Source organism: Lingula anatina, chromosome 2 (genome assembly GCF_051362555.1).
Source record: "Lingula anatina isolate TDL-2025a chromosome 2, LinAna3.0, whole genome shotgun sequence".
Classification (NCBI taxonomy): Eukaryota; Metazoa; Brachiopoda; class Lingulata; order Lingulida; family Lingulidae; genus Lingula; species Lingula anatina.
The window spans coordinates 20,952,301-20,973,284 of record NC_141768.1 but is presented as its reverse complement, the minus strand read 5'-3'; the positions used below and the strand labels follow the sequence as shown (position 1 = coordinate 20,973,284).

At 35.9% G+C, this 20,984-nt stretch overlaps 3 protein-coding genes across 12 annotated transcripts in view; all 3 read right to left on the bottom strand.

Moving 5' to 3' along the window:
• Window positions 1–10,700, bottom strand: part of LOC106156060 (5'-3' DNA helicase ZGRF1-like) — a 40,400-nt gene extending 29,700 nt beyond the window's left edge. For 4 of the 5 annotated variants that reach the window (XM_087003039.1, XM_087003037.1, XM_087003038.1 and 1 more), the window contains exons 1-4: window positions 10,604–10,700; window positions 10,087–10,173; window positions 1,403–1,506; window positions 1,247–1,294 (exon numbers count right to left, since the gene is read on the bottom strand). In XM_087003039.1, the coding sequence (XP_086859165.1) occupies window positions 1,247–1,294; window positions 1,403–1,506; window positions 10,087–10,173; window positions 10,604–10,685 (321 nt within the window). In that variant the 5' untranslated portion in view covers window positions 10,686–10,700. The other variant, XM_087003040.1, reaches the window with a different exon arrangement.
• LOC147763469 (uncharacterized) lies at window positions 5,009–8,302 on the bottom strand. The gene is made up of 2 exons (XM_087006200.1): window positions 7,842–8,302; window positions 5,009–6,241 (listed from the first exon to the last, which is right to left on the bottom strand). Exons 1-2 carry the CDS (start codon window positions 8,041–8,043, stop codon window positions 6,039–6,041), a joined length of 405 nt encoding a protein of 134 aa, XP_086862326.1. The 5' UTR covers window positions 8,044–8,302; the 3' UTR covers window positions 5,009–6,038.
• Window positions 10,701–10,749: 49 nt separating the features above from the next.
• The window catches only part of LOC106162571 (uncharacterized), an 11,992-nt gene continuing 1,757 nt past the window's right edge, over window positions 10,750–20,984 (bottom strand). For 2 of the 6 annotated variants that reach the window (XM_087003029.1, XM_087003032.1), the window contains 11 exons: window positions 20,275–20,355; window positions 19,591–19,650; window positions 18,926–19,153; window positions 16,645–18,718; window positions 16,245–16,381; window positions 15,524–15,785; window positions 15,120–15,223; window positions 14,874–14,964; window positions 13,345–14,716; window positions 12,363–12,501; window positions 10,750–11,932 (listed from right to left, as the gene is read on the bottom strand). In XM_087003029.1, the coding sequence (XP_086859155.1) occupies window positions 14,304–14,716; window positions 14,874–14,964; window positions 15,120–15,223; window positions 15,524–15,785; window positions 16,245–16,381; window positions 16,645–18,718; window positions 18,926–19,153; window positions 19,591–19,650; window positions 20,275–20,355 (3,450 nt within the window). In that variant the 3' untranslated portion in view covers window positions 10,750–11,932; window positions 12,363–12,501; window positions 13,345–14,303. Of the gene's footprint in view, window positions 11,933–12,362; window positions 12,502–13,344; window positions 14,717–14,873; window positions 14,965–15,119; window positions 15,224–15,523; window positions 15,786–16,244; window positions 16,382–16,644; window positions 18,719–18,925; window positions 19,154–19,590; window positions 19,651–20,274; window positions 20,356–20,984 lie in introns of those variants that run through there. The other 4 variants (XM_087003031.1, XM_087003030.1, XM_087003028.1 and 1 more) reach the window with 4 other exon arrangements.

Below are 20,984 nucleotides of genomic sequence, written 5' to 3'. Positions count from 1 at the left end.
GGAAATTTATAGAAAATATTTTAATTTTAACGGTTTATTTGATGATTGATTGAAGCAGAGACAATGGCGTTTTCCCAAGTCAGATAATGATAGAGCACTATCAAATTTAACAGTAAAATCAACCACAAGTGATTGACCCAAAACTTTAAAGCAACTAGCTTAAACTGTTGTTTTAGATTCTACAGTGTGCTTTATGTCACCTGCAGCTGGAATATTTTGTTAAAACTAATACATGGCTGATTTTCTGAATCATGCATGCACAACATATTTAATTAAAAACCATACTGGATCTATTATTTTTGTTTTGATAATTTTCAAGTCATAATAACTCTTCATTTTGGCCAAAAATTGGATTTTCCTGGAGTAAAAGGCAATTTTCCCATACTTACCAATGGTCAGCGACCCCATTACTGCATTCAAAGTTAGTCCAGGTTTTTTTTCCTAAACGTTTGGTTTTTTGTTAAAATCTCTTAAGAGATTTTAACTGACGGAGCCCTCTCCGACATTGCATAGTCACGCGATATTGAGCGATAGTTTCTGGTGACCTACTTAAAACCGCGGGAAAAACAGACAACAACAACACTTCATAACAATAATATAAGATTCATAAGATATATTCGTCTTATAGCTCAAAATGCATTTATATCTACAATGTGTGCTATTCTGGACTTTTCGTTATCCGACGCACAGTACAAAAACTCGCAACTTACGTCTGCATATTGCATCAGGCGTTTGGCGCCGAAGTTATTTTGGTCTCGAATGAACGCGAGAATCCGCGTGACACCCTGATGTCATTGGCAACGGATGCCTTGACGACCGGGCAGAAAGGCATTGAAAGCCCTACTGACAAGCACAGATTTTAGTTTTACTACAATAACAGCCGTTTTAGTGGTAAAATTCAATAGAATATATTTCCATACGTTGTTTACAATGTATTTCTTGCGGAATTTTGAATCTCAAAGGAAGTGTTATTACTGCTTTAAGCATGACTTCAATTATACTGACAGTTCAATTCACAGGCAAGATTCTGTTTTCGAATGTACATGGTATATATCAAAGCACGTTAAAATGAATGTCTAGATTTTGCCTTCTCTCAGCCAGCAACCATTAAACTGTTGTAGTTTCATTTTTAATGTAACTATCAATTTTTGCGCTTTCAAAATCATGTTTTGACTAATTGGAGAAAAATTTATGCAAGATCCTTGCCTCTCGATACTTTCTCTGATACAACAAGCCATTCACCTACCTCACACTGCTGCTCAAGTGGTAAATTACAAACAAAAAAATTTCGACCCTAGAAGAGAAATAAACAGAATGACAAGAGATGCAAAATTAATCTTTATCATCATATGTGATTATATTGTCATTGGATTTCCGAAAGATAATAAAAACATTAAATTACCTTATTCTTCCCATCCTTTTTAACCACTTCAATCTTGGATGTTACACCATGGTGGCAAAGGGGATTTAAACTTTCTGGTTTGTATGTAGTTCTCTTTACAAGGCCTACAAATATATCAGCAATTTTTAAAATAAGACAGAACTAAAGTATTATTATTATTATTATTACTGATAAATAAAACAAAACCATCCCACTGTTGTGCTTCTGAAGTTTAAGGGTTCCAGCAACAATGTCACTAACTATTGAATATATGAAAAACTAGAGAGGAAAAAGCCCAAGCTTAAAGTCTTTACATGAGACTCAAAATTTCACAATAAATACATTGTTCACAACACAGAGAAATATAATAAATTTCATTTTACAACATAAACAGCAATTAGTACAATTTTTCTGAAATCTGTGCTTGCCATTGAACCACACGGACCTTCAAAGATGGCTACCCACCATAATAATCTCTTAATGCATTATGACAAAAACCACACTTAAAAAAATCAATGAACTTTTAATGTAGAAATGGATTAATTTACTATTATTATGCATGGGAAATTTGCCATTTACCCCAAGAAAATTTATTTGATGGAACTTTTCCCACCCTTTCAGAAATTAACAGAACAAGCACAACAGGCAATTATTATCATCTTTAAATAACACCCAATTTCTATACATGTTTAAATGTCAAGTATTCAAATAACCCTTTTCACATCAAGTTACAGACAGTAGCGTCACATTTCAAGGGACTGACAGCTTAATAGCCTGAAGATTAGGTATGAGAGTCACCTACTGGAGACCCTCCAAGAGAAAGTTCATTTGCCAGGAAAGTCTTAGAAAGCAATACGAAAACTAGAGGATCAGAGAGGCGATACCGCCTCTGGATATTGTACCACCAGCGGAACCCCCCCCCCCCCAAAAAAAAAAAAAAAAATGGACACCACCACCACCAGTCTTGTGTTTGACAAGCTCTATAAAATGGAATAAAGAAGAGTTCTCAAAATATGAAAAAAAAAAAAAAAAAATCGAAAAAACATAACTGTTAAAATGGTCCAATCAAGCAGATGTTCAAATTGACCTGTATTTTCCTAACACTGATCACTGTGATTTTCTAGACAATAGGCCAATTGGTTTTCCTTGAAATGCGTTATCAGTATTGCATATATACTGATAAAATAGAAAACCTAGGGACAACAGTAGGCAATCTCTGCTAGTTTTGAAGATATGAGGGGCAAGAAAATATGCAGAGTTCAGTTTGTGGTGAAAAAGTAGGTCAAAAGTCAAGGTCACAGTATATGACTTCCTATATAAGTTCAATAGTAGCTATGGGCATTTCTTTGCCAATTTTGGAGATATGAAGGCCAGGAAACATGCAAAGTGCAGTTCATCATAAATAGTAGGTCAAAGGTCAATTTCAAGGTCACAGTATATGACTTCCTATATAAGTTCAATAGTAGCTCAGTGATTGGGAAGGAACGCGCCATTGCGCCATACGCGCATAGAATCTAACTGGGCGCATAAAAAGCCCTGTTTGGGTGCCATAAGGGCGTGTGATTTTGTTATACCTCGCGTTTTTAAAAAGGGTCTACTCGTCAATAAACTATTCCTCAACTGATTAGCGTAATTTTCCTCTCATACCTGAAGACGTCTCAGGAAGGAATTTGGAAGCTATCGAACTCAATCGCCGAAGTTTGCCGAGAGCAATGAGCTCATCATCCCAATAGATATGCTAATGAAATAAAAGCTGATATCTTATTGGCCAATCAGTTTATAGGTCATGTTTATCCAAATAGAAGTAACCTTGCTTTTTGTTCTGAAAGCACATGGGATTTTTTCAAGCAGCACTTTGGTGAAGTGAAAAGAAAAATGCTGCCGAAAAAGATTTTTAAAATCTCGCCAGACCAGCCTACATTAGTTAGTTTATTTACTTCAACCGCTTCGTCTAAGGGTCTGCCCAACGTTCAGGAAGAAGTCTCAAAGGAGACGGGGGAAGAAAATGTACCAACTTCTGAGAGCAGCCCTCCTTGCACTACGACGAGTAGTAGTGACACTGACAGTAGTGTTACTGCTAGTGCTAGCACCTCTCACTCTCAGGTCGCACGAGGTTTCCAACCCCGATGGCTTCAACTATGGCCCTGGCTCCAGTACGACTGCGAACAGTGTAAGAGTTAAAATTCTTGGGAGTAAGATAAGTTATGAGGATGCACTGAATGTGTGGCACAGGAAAAAGAGATTACTTCATTAAGTAATGAAATCTCTTTTCAGTAAGACTGATTAATAAGTACTAGACAGTATGTGAAGACAATTTCATTTACATTTTCTCAGTTTTGAGTAATCAAGGTTTTCAGAGATCTAGATTGTTTACCTCTTGTTGATGGTTTCATCAAATAAAAACCAATTACTAATGAGTATTACATGTTTTCTGATCATTTTGTTTTTTCATTTAGTCTTCAAATAAGTTCAGTAAAGAAGGCATTGTAATGGTTTTATTGAAAAAGACAAACAAAAGTCTTAACTAAATAAATATATTAACAAAGTTTAACTGCAAAACCTTATCATATTATTCCCAAAAATATTGATACAGATATTTCAAATATATTTGTCATGTTTAAAAATGGCCCATAAATGTCAAGCGATGGCCCATTGATATTCAAAATGGCCCATTAAGGGTGACCCAGGAGGGGCCATTGTCCCATGGGTGGTTTGAACCTTCCCAATCACTGGTAGCTATGGCCATTTCTTTGTTAATTTTGGAGATATGAAGGCCAGGAAACATGCAAAGTGCAGTTCATCATAAATAGTAGGTCAAAGGTCAATTCCAAGGTCACAATAAGATTGCCAGTATATGACTTCCTATTTAAGTTTAACAGTAACTATGGTTGTATCTCTGCCAGTTTTGGAGATATAAGGGCTGGAAATTTTGCAAAGTTCAGTTCATGGTGTAAAGTAGGTCAGAGGTCAATTTCAGGATCACAGTTAGATTGCCAGTATATGACTTCCTATTCAAGTTCAACAGTAACTATGGGCATATCTTTGCCAGTTTTGGAGATATAAAAATCAGAAAACTTGCAAAGTGCAGTTCATCATGAAAAATAGGTCAAAGGTCAATTTCAAGTTCACAGTAAGATTACAAGTATATGACTTCCTATTCAAGTTCAATAGTAACTATGGGCATAGTCCCTTACCTACACTGGTCTATCGTTTCATTGTGTGAAAAGCTCCAGTGGCCAGACAATTTTCACGGTGCCATGAAGATGAACTGTTAAAAAATATCCACAATAAATTCGGCAACCGTAGGATGCGCCAACATATAGATAATTGCGATAGTATTTATGCCAAAACATCAAAATGAATAGCCCTGCCGTTCCAATCGGCAATCCTCGACTGTCGAGTGCGGAGACATCCGAGTAGTTCCAAGTGCTGCCGTTCTACCCTTTAAACCAATCAAAGCAACGGAAAGGGGTCACGTGATCACTTGACCTACATCTGATCGATGTAAACAATGAATTTTCATGCGAAGCTTGCACATTTAATAGATGATTCCCATGCGTTGTTTCAATAAAAAAAATACGTCCTAGGTTTTTAAAATCGATGTCAATATCCAGAGAAAGATTTAAATAGTTGGAAAATACGTGTATTTTAGGTGTATTTATATAATTGGCTAAATGATGACGTGAATTCACGGCAAAAAGGTATGTAGTATAGCCCGTAGACTGTGCACTGTACCACTTCTACAATCGCACACAGGTCACACTATTACCCAATATAGTGATCATATAATCACTTGCATGTATGTTCAGTAATGTTACATTGAATGCATTTTAAATTCTCAGGTGTGTTAAAGCGCATATAATCACTTAAAATTATTTGACTCAATATTTTACACTGATAAATAGTATAAATCCATGTGTAGAGTTACAAACTAGGTATCATGCGGACTGTCTGTTTATGAAGCTGGCAAGTGCTCAAAAAATTATTTCAAAAATATCTAAGTGCTTCACTAGGTAGAATAATTGAGTTTTTTATGTTCAAGTTTATCTTTAAATTGCAGAGGTACAATTTTTAAAGAAGTTTAATTGTTGCAATTAATTGCAGCATTGTCTAGTAATAACAGCATATTAAAAGAAATAACAGCTCACATTTAACAAGGCTTTTATGATATATATATAATATATTTTTCCAACTTAATTATTTCAACTGTGAAATTATAACTTTCTACATTTCTTGTGCATATCTGAAAAAGATTAATAAAATGCCATTCAAACAGGTACACTTAAAGTTTTGCAAATGGATTTTAGGTCTAAGAAAGCAGGCTAGCAATACCATTTTTAGAGCTAAGCTTGGCAGTTACCCTATTATTTCAACTATAACTAAACCTGTCTAAAGATTAGTCTTAGACTGGAACAACTACTAGTAGATAATAGAACTGTAAATCAGGTGCACAGTCTTGAGCAAGATACAAAGGGAAACACATGGACAGAATCTATCCGAAGATAACAACCCACCAAAGAAATTATATCAAATAGAAAACCTTTTAGAAATATTGAACAAAAAAATCGAAAAACACTTCTGGCAGGAATTAAATAGCTCAATCTCAAACAAATTAAGGACATACAAAACAATAAAAAAAATATTATGAATGTGAAAATTACATCAAAATGAGTGTCTCCCCATTAAATATCAAAACACTTGCAAAAATTAGACTAAGTGACCACAACTTTTTTTTTTTTTTACAAATAATGCAGATAGCTGGCAGCACTGGTGACTTTGATATACCAAACCCTGAGACTGATCTCAATTTCTTGGGAGATGGACCTTGTATTTTGGGAAGAGTACAACTGGTTGATGGTTCTGTAAAAGAAGCAAAATAACATTTTACTTTTCATACCATATATATTAGTGCATTATAATGTGCAGATACTGACTACTACAGAAACAGCTTTAACATTGGATAAATATCCAAGTGGGTGTAACAAAGATATGTAAAAATAGTAATGTGCTCAAAATTCAGTTATAAAAACAGTTGCCCTGTATAAATAAAAAGACAACATAGAATACATATTTCAAATAAAAACATCTGGATACCTGGATACACAAATGATTTAGCAAATACAGAGCAGACCGCAAATCCTTGATTGTTGCAAGTGCAATTGTATATACCATCACTATGATTTAACTATAAAATAAATAAATAATAATGAAATAAGATAAGACAGTCGCAAGTGAGTTTATCACATGATTGACACCAAGTGATATTAACAACTATAATTACATATATCCTCATGATTCAAAGGGCATAGGGTAGGTATAGGATTCAATGTATTAGTGGCTCAGCATGTTCCTTTTATGAGGAACTAAGCTGTAACAAACTATAGGCAAATGAGACCCACTGTTTAATATTTGTTGCAACTAAGACAAATAAATCAAGTTTAAAGATCTAATAATTAATAGGGAGCCCACTAGCATTCTGCTGCCCAGATTAATATCAGATGCCTTGAATAAAAGTGACTCTTCTCTTTAAACTGAACTACATCTACCAGTCACCCTACTCATTATAATTATTCCTTAATTGATACTGTTTGTCAACGTATTTCTTTATTGATACTATTTATGTATACCTTTACTGATTTTATTCATAAGGGAAAGTTACAAGGATTATTCCTAACAGTCCTAATTAAATTAATCACATTGCAGCTTGTTCTGTGAAAAGCTATCCTACTTTTTCTGGCTCACAAGATACAGTAAATATTCCCTAAAATACATTCTCATTGAAGTTGGGCTTAGCCTATACATATTTATATTCACTAATGGTTGCACATGTGCAGCAATGTAACTGGGGGGGAGGAACACTCCACAAATAACATAAAAGATTCTACCATGATACTTAAGCCTCTGTCTCATAAAATCCCACCATAACATTTGTTTGTATATCTTAATTGTTGTGTGAAGCCTTACATTATTTTGTGTAAATGAAATGCTAATATGGATGAACTAATAATGAGATGTTAATCATGGCAAGAACATACAGCTAGCTTAGGCTGTATTCCCAGAGCTTTTAGATTGATCTGTCCCCGCGGGGAGTCTCACTAGATTACTGTCAGATAATCCGGCTTAAATGTCCGTCCCGCCTACTACAAGCTGTAAGGGGGTATTTAACTTTCGTGTCCGCCCCACTGACAGCTGTTTAGCTTGAACCCCTAAAGAAGATATATCTAATCTCTGGAAATGGGGTCTTATTCAAAGAATGAGTTGTTTCATATCTTAAAACCTCTAAGTATTTACAAATAAAATAATAATGACACTAATAAACTTTTTTATCATTTTCTTTTTTTTTTCTTTCTTTCATATCACTTTTATCAGTCACATATTGTTATGTAACATCAGCCACGTACAATGTAAACATCACACGATCAGGGCTGATTTAAAAACAAATTACAATATGTTGACATACCTTCTTCAGCAGGACTGCCTTGTTTCTCAGCTTTCTCATACTTCTTTGCCGCCTGAGATAGCCCCTTCTTGTTAGTTAGCTTTCTGTAGCAAGAAAAGTGACATCGTGGTTTGGTTTCCAAATCGTCGAATCCTTTATCTAAATCCGTACTGTACGGATCCACTGAACAGCAGCGGCTTCTCTGCTGCCAAATTTCCGCCATTGTTTCGCTGCGACTCTAAAATTTTCCCAGCGAACACGTGTGATAGTATCTACAGTCTCTTAATTAGCTACCTTCTTCTATGTGCATGCAACACGAAAGATGAGAATTTGGCGAAGATTTCGCGTCTCCCTCCTCAGACTCTTCATTACAGCCGACCATGCTGCTTTGTTTACATGGCATGGCCTGGTGGGAAGGTGACGTGACCCCCTTTCCGTTGCTTTGATTGGTTAATCTGATCTGAATCTGATTAAAAGGCTCGAACGGCAGGGCTATTCATTTTGATGTTTCGGCATAAATACTACCGCAATTATCTTTATGTTGCCGCACCTCTTGGTTGCCGAATTTATTGTGGATATTCTTTTACTGTTTATCTTAATGCACCGTGAAAATTGTTTGGCCACATAACATATTGAAGGAAAGAGCTTTTCTAAACGCTTTTATGCATATCAGGTGGGGGACTAGCATATCTTTGCTAATTTTGAAGTATTTCACATTTTATTTTCACCACTAAATATTGGATGTTGAACTGTCGATATAGTACAATGCCTAAGCCGTATTGAAAACAAAAAACGGACACCACCTTCAGTGTTGCGCTTGACAGTTCAGTTCATGGTGAAAAGTAGGTCAAAGGTCAATTTCAGGGTCATATTTAGATTGCCAGTATATGACTTCCCATTCAAGTTCAATAGTAACTATGGGCGTATCTTTGCCAGTTTTGGAGATATTAAGATCAGAAAAGTTGCAAAGTGCAGTACTGAAAAGTAGGCCAAAGGTCAATTTCAAGGTCACAGTTAGATTACCAGTATATGACTTCCTATTCAAGTTCAATAGTAACTATAGGCGTATCTTTGCCAGTTTTGGAGATATTAAGATCAGAAAAGTTTCAAAGTGCAGTTCATCACGAAAAGAAGGTCAAAGGTCAATTTCAAGGTCACAGTTAGATTACCAGTATATGACTTCCTTATCAAGTTCAATAGTAACTATGGGCGTATCTCTGCTAATTTTGGAGTATTTCACATTTTCCCCAATGAATATTGCAATATTGTAATTTTTGATATAGCGCAACGCCTAAACCATATCGAAAACAAAAAATGGACACCACCTCCAGTATTGCACTTGACAAGGTCTACGAAATGCAATAAACAAAAGGTCTCTGGCATTTACCGTTCCAAAATTAGAGCGAGTTTTCAGTTTCGGTATTTAATGGCTGCTTCTCTGGTGAAAATGCACCGATTGACCCCAAACTCCCAAAGATGAAAGGAGTCCCCAATGGTAACCCTTCACTATAACAGGAGAGCTTAGGGCTGTGTAGTTTCCAAAACTTAACACAAACAAATATTTTTTTGCAGAAAATTCCCATTTTTAGAAAATTTTGGCTTGTTTGACCTTGAAAAAAAGGTCAAAAGTCAAATCCAAGGGCATATTTGGAATCTCCACATATGACTTTCGGTCAGACTTCTGTAGTAATTTTTCCCATAATTCCTTTGGTTTGGGAGATATTTAGCATTGAATTTTCAAAAATTTTGACAAGGGTGTATTTCAACAAGCGTCACGCCCAGACCAATGCACTGACAGAGACAAAAAAAACCAGGGTGTTCAAGTTGAGATTATATGTGACCTAAATCCAAGAGATGGGGACACAGGTCCTTGCGGTCTAGGAGGAGAAGCAGTAACGGTGACTTGTTTCCGGCGCCCGACTGCGGAGCTGGCGGAGCCGCAGGAGCCGGCGGAGCTGTACGAGACGGTTCGGGACTAAAACCATGAGTACCGCCAGCGTACACGCTGATGGTACTAATAATATGCATAACATGGCAAATCTATATTGTTTTGCAACAGGCTGTAATTGAACATAACTTAAATGAACTTATCACTTTACGATGGGTCATGAGACTAAGAGATATTTAAAATGAGTCCTATTTATCTGGTCATATGGACTCCAGATAAAGTTACAAAAGTAATTTATTTCATTTTAAACCAGCTCTGACCATGACCAAAAGGGTGATCAGATATTACATGTATCATACTTTAAATACATAACTGTACCTTTCTTTCCATCACTGTGTTTAGCCATTCTCTCAAGAGCTTGGTGGTAAGTTTTGGAAACCCTATTCAGGAGAATGTTAATGTCTTCTGCCAAATGAAATGACAAATATAGAAATACAAAGGTTTGTCATTGTCTCCCAAGTCATGAGGGGAAAAAAGAAAATTGGTTCTAAAGAGACTTAATGAGGAGGAACATTGGTACAGCAGGAAGGACTAAATCATCTAATCTTGAAGAAAGAGATGAAGAAAGGTGTCAGGTTGTTTTCAAAATATAAATGCATCTGATGATGGACAGGTGGTGAGGCCCATCGGGTGATAAAAAAGATCTTTTTTTGGCAACATAAACTCATGGCATTTATCTGTTTAAAATAATCAAAAAGCATAACCTGCCCTCAGATAAGTTTAACAAGAGGTGTTTTACACCCTTAACATTTCAAAATCTTACAGTTTGTCCCTTTAAGAAAACAGTATTTTCAACAATATTTTTGCAGGTAGCATAAAAGAATTTTACAAATACCTGTTTGGGCAGTTTCGAACAATTCCATGTACTGCTGTACAGTGGCAAATTTCACTGGTATCCTTGCTAGCCTTCTCGCCATGTCAGCATCTCCAATTTCTTGAAAGAAGGTCAAAGGTCAATTTCAAGGTCACAGTTAGATTACCAGTATATGACTTCCTTATCAAGTTCAATAGTAACTATGGGCGTATCTCTGCTAATTTTGGAGTATTTCACATTTTCCCCAATGAATATTGCAATATTGTAATTTTTGATATAGCGCAACGCCTAAACCATATCGAAAACAAAAAATGGACACCACCTCCAGTATTGCACTTGACAAGGTCTACGAAATGCAATAAACAAAAGGTCTCTGGCATTTACCGTTCCAAAATTAGAGCGAGTTTTCAGTTTCGGTATTTAATGGCTGCTTCTCTGGTGAAAATGCACCGATTGACCCCAAACTCCCAAAGATGAAAGGAGTCCCCAATGGTAACCCTTCACTATAACAGGAGAGCTTAGGGCTGTGTAGTTTCCAAAACTTAACACAAACAAATATTTTTTTGCAGAAAATTCCCATTTTTAGAAAATTTTGGCTTGTTTGACCTTGAAAAAAAGGTCAAAAGTCAAATCCAAGGGCATATTTGGAATCTCCACATATGACTTTCGGTCAGACTTCTGTAGTAATTTTTCCCATAATTCCTTTGGTTTGGGAGATATTTAGCATTGAATTTTCAAAAATTTTGACAAGGGTGTATTTCAACAAGCGTCACGCCCAGACCAATGCACTGACAGAGACAAAAAAAACCAGGGTGTTCAAGTTGAGATTATATGTGACCTAAATCCAAGAGATGGGGACACAGGTCCTTGCGGTCTAGGAGGAGAAGCAGTAACGGTGACTTGTTTCCGGCGCCCGACTGCGGAGCTGGCGGAGCCGCAGGAGCCGGCGGAGCTGTACGAGACGGTTCGGGACTAAAACCATGAGTACCGCCAGCGTACACGCTGATGGTACTAATAATATGCATAACATGGCAAATCTATATTGTTTTGCAACAGGCTGTAATTGAACATAACTTAAATGAACTTATCACTTTACGATGGGTCATGAGACTAAGAGATATTTAAAATGAGTCCTATTTATCTGGTCATATGGACTCCAGATAAAGTTACAAAAGTAATTTATTTCATTTTAAACCAGCTCTGACCATGACCAAAAGGGTGATCAGATATTACATGTATCATACTTTAAATACATAACTGTACCTTTCTTTCCATCACTGTGTTTAGCCATTCTCTCAAGAGCTTGGTGGTAAGTTTTGGAAACCCTATTCAGGAGAATGTTAATGTCTTCTGCCAAATGAAATGACAAATATAGAAATACAAAGGTTTGTCATTGTCTCCCAAGTCATGAGGGGAAAAAAGAAAATTGGTTCTAAAGAGACTTAATGAGGAGGAACATTGGTACAGCAGGAAGGACTAAATCATCTAATCTTGAAGAAAGAGATGAAGAAAGGTGTCAGGTTGTTTTCAAAATATAAATGCATCTGATGATGGACAGGTGGTGAGGCCCATCGGGTGATAAAAAAGATCTTTTTTTGGCAACATAAACTCATGGCATTTATCTGTTTAAAATAATCAAAAAGCATAACCTGCCCTCAGATAAGTTTAACAAGAGGTGTTTTACACCCTTAACATTTCAAAATCTTACAGTTTGTCCCTTTAAGAAAACAGTATTTTCAACAATATTTTTGCAGGTAGCATAAAAGAATTTTACAAATACCTGTTTGGGCAGTTTCGAACAATTCCATGTACTGCTGTACAGTGGCAAATTTCACTGGTATCCTTGCTAGCCTTCTCGCCATGTCAGCATCTCCAATTTCTTGCTTGCTTGGAAACCTCAATTCCCCCTTTGAGGTAGCCTAAAAACCATAAGTTTAATACCATGCAAGAAGTACCCTTTCCTTTTTAGACAGTTTAAAAATTATTTTTAAAAATTCTACAATAGGGAATTTGAAGGGACCACTGTGCTGTTAATTACTGGAAATGACAGATGGATTTGCTGATAACTAAAAGTGTTGAGTTTCCATTAAATCTTTTAACTTTTAAGACTATGGTATATACAGTTTACTTGCCATCAATGTTATAACATGCATTTACAATCAAAACACTATCTATATATCAAAGATATCAAAAGGTTCTACACAGAAATTATAGAAAGTGTACTTGCCCAGTATAATGCTGAGTTTCAAACCTTGACAATGCCAAAATTTTAATACATCATGCCTGATGCAACAGTTGGGCTAAAAATAGCTTTGCCCGAGGTCAATCTTCAATAGGTCTGAAGCAACTGATGGTGCTCAATGAGATCCCCAGTTTTCATATGTTTGATAAACATAGCCAAAAAGCACACATTTTTCCAGTGATATGCAATTCAAATTAACAAATATTCATGAATATTTACATATTACTTCCTGCACATGGCCAGGTCTTGTACAGGGCTTGACACTAACTTTTATGGATACTGGCCCGAGATATCGGAAAAATATTGCAAGGGTTATTTGGCACATGGCATTTTACTTGCTCTTTCGGCCAGTGACCCCAGTGATTCAATGGCCCTAGGTTGGTTTTCAGTGGCCCAGGGCCAGTGGGCCACCCTTAATGTCAAGCCCTGTTGTAAGTTTAAATTTGAAGCAAATACTCAAAATGCATATATTACAAACCCTTAAGCAATGTGTCTTAAGTTATTTGTCATTATATGTTACCTTAATTTGATGTGCATTAGTAGATTCCCTATCTTTTGAATGAGAACTTGCTTTTGTTGAATGATCCAAATCTCTTAGACCTGACATCTGGGGATACTTGTTACGGTAACCATGATTAGCTACATTTGGTGCAATTATTCTTAGAGGTTTAAGTGCTCTTGCCAACCTTTCTAGGTCTAGGTTGTGCCAACTCTCGATGACCTGGCTTATGTACTTGGAGATTCTAATGCTGGTCTCGATGTTTGATTTCTTGGCCACAGTTTGATAGTTTCTGGTTAAAAATTATAAGCATTTTGTGTCTGACTATTGACCTTTGAAAGGCCACAAATATCACTTCCATTGCTGAAATGTTGACTCTCACCTAATGGAGAAAATGGTGCTATTTTTACATGAGAAGTAGATTGTTCTTTGTCCAGTGCTGTTCCTGGTGATAAGCTGCTGAAAGTAGCAGGAGACGCAAATCTTCCACAGTAATTTGAAGAAGTCCCCTTTATATCATCCTTCACGTCACCAAATTTTAACCATTTTGAAGCAGCTGAATACTGATAATTTTCATTTGCAGAGTTTCCTTGATTCACAGATACAAACATCTCTGATGCAGACAATTGCCCATGCATACGTGAAGGATACCTAAATGAGATTCTGTCAATAGAGGGTTGCTTAAAACAATTATCAGGCCTCAAAAGACTATTTGTGTTTACTTGCTTCTTCATTGTGTCTTCTACTGCTTCTGGATGAGGAAATCCGTGCAATAAATCCTCTCCAACTGTAGGTTTCTCAATCTGCTCACCTCCGAAAATACCAAGGCTTGTACCTGACTGAGAGTCAGTGTTGAAACCAGACCCTGAAGTCCCAACTGTTAATCCAGTGGCGTCTTCTAAAGGAGCAAAATTATCAACAATATTATCTGCATTTTGTGATTGAGTGCAGTCACTATATATATAACAAAATTCCACATACTAGTCCTCATGGTCTGGGTTCTTTGACATGTTGCTGCCATCTTCACTGAAGAAACTATAATTTGTAAGAGAACTATCTGAAGGAGTTCCCAGATTAAATATATCTGTCATGTCCCCCTTTTCTCTTTGCAGCACAGGGGAATTGTTTTGATTATTTAACTCATTTGCACTTCTACCCTTGTCGACCAATTTAGGACATAATGTTTCTGACATTGTCTGGGCACTCTGAAGGGGTAATGGCAATGAATATGAGAGGTTATCTGCAGTTGTATTACGTGTTGAAGGTAGTTGAAAACCCCAACTGTCATATGAGTCATGTGCAACAATATCTGTAAATGGTTTGCTTTTTAATGGCCTTCGTTGATTGGCATTCAGAGAAATTCTACTCTCCTGAGATGAGTTAGAACTGTTTTCTGGAAAATATTGAATATAAAAATGGAAAATGTCTAAAACTTACATTAAAAAGTGAATCTTGGCATTTTTATCAAATTCAATGTTAAAATATAATGCACAGCGAATTGTTCAATTATCCATTTATAAAGTCCATTGTTTTCTTACTAGAAAACATACCAGGAACCTCTTGTGAAGTCTCATGCTTTTCATTAATGGAGAAGTTGTACAAAGGTACCATTTGTAGAGGAGAACCAATTGAAACTGGATTCTAAAACAAACACCAAATAATCAAATAAAAAAACAAACTAATATATTAAAATACAAATTTGAAACTTTATCTACAAAAATACTAATTATTTTAATCTAAAATCAGACTGAACATTTAAAAATACATTAACTATACAAGGAAAAGGCACCACTTACTACAGTTGGTTTTAGATTATAATCCACTTTTCCTAATGTATTTTCCACAGTCTCCACTTGATATAAACTTTGCTCTGCCAAATCTTCTTTTGGTTTATCATAATCTGGAAATGTGCAAAGGGGCATAATTAACATGCACACGGTCACATCCAACAGTCAAAGAAATTGCAAAATTATGCAATTAATTCACTTGTGCAAAACATATGTTTCATTCCCATACCTTTGATTGCTGCATCAATTTCCCATAATGAATCACACCCTAATAGTTTTTGAATAACTATTTTCAGTAGACTCAAAGTTTGCAACAATCTCAGAAGTTATTTTTCCAAAATTATACAAAATTCTGAAAATACCAAAACATAACGTGTTGACAACTATTACACTACTGTATCTTTGCACCATACCATCAACACAGTTCCTAGTTTGGCAAACAGAATCAGCAAAGATTCCCACCATCTGGTTTGGTGACCTATTATAAGGCAACTGTATCTCCTGCAGCACAGCACTGTCTCTTCTAATGGGATAGTTCCCCCTTTCATCTTGGACATGCCCACCAGATGGCATGGTAGACATACCTGAGAACCCACCATGAGAAGACACTACCCTTCTGGCTGCTGACCCTGACACAGACCCCTTGAGTGCATACTGATCAAGTTTGGAGTTAATCTGCAAATCAGTAACATTGAATTACCATAGATAATACAGATTTTAGTGCTGAAAATATGGAAAAGTTCGGAGTTTTGCTTTTCTCATCTACCATACACAAAAAGACTAATTCAAACTGTGTGCAAGCACCATCCATGTGCCACCTGAAGGAACTTTGTATAAGATAAGACACATGGATCAGTTCACTTGCAACACTCAAATAAAACTGCTCAGTATCTGAGGGACTGCTTCCTTATCAATAAAGGAACAAACAACAGTGTCTACTGCCCATGAATAATTTTCTTAATTTTTCAATTTAATAAGAATCTTACAAAAAGAACTTAAAAAAGGAACTAAAGCATACCATTCAGTCTCTGTTTAATCACTTACAGGTAGCTCTATGCTGTGACTGTGTTGAATTGTTCTAAAACAGTCACTCCAAAAAGCACTAAATCATGCACTGAAATTACTTATACTCACATTTGTTAGCAAAGGCCCTTGATCTCTCTGAACTACATTCTTCATTACCTTTTGTTTCTTAAGATCAGAAGGGTGTGGCAGTGAGGAAAGAGCTGAGGATACCATTTCTTTGGTAATTCTGGCTTTTGAATCTCCATCTGAAAAGTAAGCAAGTATCTTAATTTCCATGTGAATCAATACTACATACTGTACAATCACAGTACAAAGGGACAAATAGAAATCTTAACTGCTATCATTATCTTTTTGTAAAGTTCTCCTAGAGCGTATTATCTAACTACACCTTTTTAATTTTAATTTGATATTAAAATATCAAAAATCGGATAAATTTTAAAAAAAATACCAGCTGATAAAAAATTAAAAAAAAACTTAACTAACCCTACTTAAATTTAACATTACTCACATATTTGTCCAGCAGAGCTTACTCCCAAGTGATGACCCTTTGAAAAAACTCCAATATTTAGTGTCATACTATTTTGTTGTCTCTGTAACAGTGTTGAATTGTTGGTAGAGACAACTTCTGGATACATACATGTATCAGTTTCAGTTGCTGCAATATCGTGAGAAATCTTTCCGCCATTACCATCATATAAACATCTGCTGTAGGTTTGACTGGGACATGGAAAGTTTGACTCTGATGAAGAATTCGATACATTTGAAAGTGGAGAAAAATTGATGTCCAAGTAAGAATTCCTTGTGTCTTTTTCAGCAATGTCATCACGTTTTTCAATTGAACCAAAGGCAACTTTGGCCTTAGAAAAGTTTTCAGCTTCATATGGACTAATGTTTTCTGCTTCAAATGGACTATCTTGGCAAGAACTAGTAGTACCAAGCTGAGAATGTAAATGTTCAGTTTGTTCTTCGTGTACATTCCCCAAAGGTGGTAAATTTGTGAAGTGATTTTCCTTACATTCAAACAAACTTTTTCTACTACTTGGCAAACAGCTGGAAGAGCAGAGCATATTTTCTTGAGAGCATATTCTTTCCTTGGCTTGTGTAATAGGACTTACAAGTGTTTGCTCTGTATCTGCATCACTACCTAAATTCACACTTGGCACAAGATCATCTCCAAATGTATTTTCAACCAATCTATAGCCTTGTAGAGGAGGGAAACTACCAATGTTTTTCTGAATGGATACAGGAGAGTCATCAAATTCTTGTTTCAATATGCTATTATTGCAACCTAGTGTTTGGTTTGGTGTTAAAGTGGTTTGGTTTTGGATACAAGAATCACCTACTACATGCAGTTGTTGTTGAGGAGAGCCAGTGGGCGTTGAGAAACTACCAACATATGGACCTGGACTGAAGTCCTCCAAGGTTGAAAAATTCACTAAAGATGCTGATTTATTTACTGCTGTATCTTCTGCATCTGGTGTTGAACGTAATGAGCATTTTGCAAACTGTGTTTTCTGGTTGGCAATCTCAACTTTCACATTGTTTTCACATTCAAAAACTGGGTCCTCTGTATTTGATTTAAAATAAATCTCATGTTTTGAGGTACTAGACATGGTTTTGGGGCAACCATGATTACATAGAGTTTCACTGTTGCTTGAACTGGATGGGAAAGGCTTGGCTACCAAAACATTATAATCTTGAGATAATTTATTGCCGTGGAAGGTTTCACTGGAACATGGGGAGTCTGGCTCAAAATCTGATACTTGTGACAATGGAGAAAAGTTGATGCCAAAGTAACCATCCGTTGTGTCTTCTTCTGTAATGTCATAATCTTCAATTGCAACAGAGACACCTTTGGACTTGGAAATGCTTACGTCTTCTGTTGCTATGACAGCTGCATCATTTTCTGCTACATCATTAGTCTCACTAACTGCTTGAACTTTATCTGAAGTTTCACAATGCACTGTATCTTCTAATAAGTGTTTAGTCTTAGATAATGTTACATCATTGCCTTCAAGAGCAATATACTGGTTATCATGAACCTTTGCATGACACCGGGCAGTTTCATTTACTTCATCTTCTTGAATCTTTTCTTTAATATTATCATCCAAAACACTCCTGACTGATTGTTTCAAGGGAGGCTTAAAAGGTTTTCCACCAATCAGTTTAAGAATTTGTGCAGCACTGCGCTTTCCCTTTTCTGGCAAAGACACACTGTTTAAACTTTTCTTTGACTGTGTATCTTCATGTCTAATTCCTTCCTCTTTTGATTCCAGTAACCTAGGCCTTCTAGGCTGACCAATTACACTCCATGGTGAATTGTATGCCCTACTTCCAACACTGTTTGAGTTTCCTTCAGTGTTATTACATTCAGCATCACATGGTCCAATTTGAACATTTTTATTTTTAGCAAAAACTTCATGGTCCCCATGTAAATTAAAAATATTAGTTCCAAAGGACGATTTCTCATCTGGTATGGCTATATGATGATTAGTTTGATACCTACAGGCCTCTGTTGCAGTGGGGGAATTGATTCCACTGTGGAGAACTTGCTGTTTCACTAATCTGGGTGGAATAAACTCCTGGATAAAAAAATTACACATTACATTACTTTAATTATTGTACCTCTCTAACCATGGGAGTAATTTGGTATTTGTAAATCGTTTGGCTGAAAACCTGAAGCTACATATATAAGCCAACTAATGACAAATAAAAAAGTTTTTTTTTTGCTCATTTGTTTTGCAACAGAAATTAAATATCTGCCCAAATCTTGTCAAAAATACACCTACTGTCCTCTTTCTTTTCAATTCAGTCTTCAATGGTCGACTAACTGCAGCACTGTTAACATTCAACCTCTCAGGTTGCGAGACCATTGGATTAATACCATATCTGATATCACTGTTATCACTAGATTTTACTTCATTTTTCACTGGTTTTCTTTCCTGTTCTCCATTGACTTTGATTTCCTCAATGGTGATGAGATGGCGGTCACTTTCTATTTCATCCCCAATGTTTAACTAAGTATTTGAATAATATGTAAAATAAGTTATATCAATGGTAATGATGATTTACTTAGCTGAATTTCATAGGACCGCCATAAATTTTGTTAAACCATATTATGTAATGGAAAGATTGGTTTGAAATATGACCCACTTTACAGCACCCTTTTTGTTAGACACTTAAAATATCTTGGTATGTCAGGATAACATGTACAAAATTGTTTTAAGCGTGCTTAAATATGCAAGGCGCACTATGCTCAATAGACCTTTATAAAGCAAAAATGTCATTTTCCTAAAAAGTACACCACTTCCCTCATATATTTTTTTAATCATCAAAGGGAACTGCACCCTGGTTCATACTGTAATCAGTTTTAATATTGTGCACCTTTTAATCAATGTTACTGCTACAATATGTATGATAATATAAGATTTGGGCTGCATGATGGGTATCTTACCTGATTTGTCTTTACATGGACTGAGTCTACTTTAGATCCAGAATCACTAAACAGAACTGCCTGAAAGAATGAAACACAAGAGATTAAAAAGAGCAAAAATGTTCATTAGCTTGGTAGCTGGATCATATATATGGTAATTACAAAACACAAGGTGAAATATTTTCATACCATTAGCTTCTGATTGATCAACATAAGAGAATCTTTTAAAATACTTATAAATGACCACATGCGCTTACATCAGTCTGATGAATGCTGACGTCCATGTTGGCCATAAGGTAACTGTATGTAAATAATTCAGGATGTGTTTTATCTTTATCATATGAGAGCTTTAAAGTTTCTACAGAATAGTTTAATGTTGGAACAATTATAGATGAAAGGATAACATAGATATGTACATAAACTTTTTTTAATAATGATTTACCAAATGTATTATTATCAATTGTGTTGTAGACCTGTGCTTTGTTGTAAGATTGAAGTCCATAGTCATTTTGCTTTTCCTTGAAATGTGTTATTTCCAAAGACTTGTATGGCAAAGCTGACAGAGCAGGTAGTGGCTATATGAACAGACACAATGTATCTGTACACAACAAATTACTGGAGAGAGAGCGAGAGAGAGAGACAGAGAAACAGAGAGAGAGAGAGTGTGCATGTGTGGCTGCCTGTATGTGTACTAATTTTCACTACCTTAGAACCAGCTCTGCACACTTTTAAAACTCCATCCTGCCAAGTCTTGGTCTTTTTTGTCTTCTGGTGTGTATACAGCACCTTTTAAATATTAATTAAATAAACTGACATTTCATAAAATAAAGATGTCACGAGCAAATATGTTGAACAAATAAAATATATCATGCACAAAATTACTGCAAATACCTTATAATTCAGTACACCCTGAAGAAATATAGTAAAATCCAAGTTCATCACGTCTAAACACTACTATTGAAGTATTCAGTAAGTTATGTCACGTGTAGTGTGTTTTGTGCATCAACTTGAAGACCTTATTGTCACATATTTCCATCCAATCAAGGTATTTTACACACTGTGTTCAGTTGGTGTCAAATCTAACTTCCATGAAGAAAAGGGCAATTTACTCCTATTCCAGAACATTTACTAGACCTGTTCCAATACTTGGATTCGACATTTTGTGTCACTCTAAAAAAAATCATGATACACTTAGACCACCACCTGACCAGGGATTGACATTAAAGGTTACTGTGAAAACTCACACAATCAAGCTTTCTACTCTTATGTAACTACCCCCATCTTCTTTACCATAGGAGTTGATTCAACAATTTAGAGAGCATTCACATCGAGAAGAGCTAATGTCTAGCAAGGCCGAGACCTAAATATGGCGGACCTACATGAAAGGAAGACAGCGTAATCCTTTAATGGTCTCT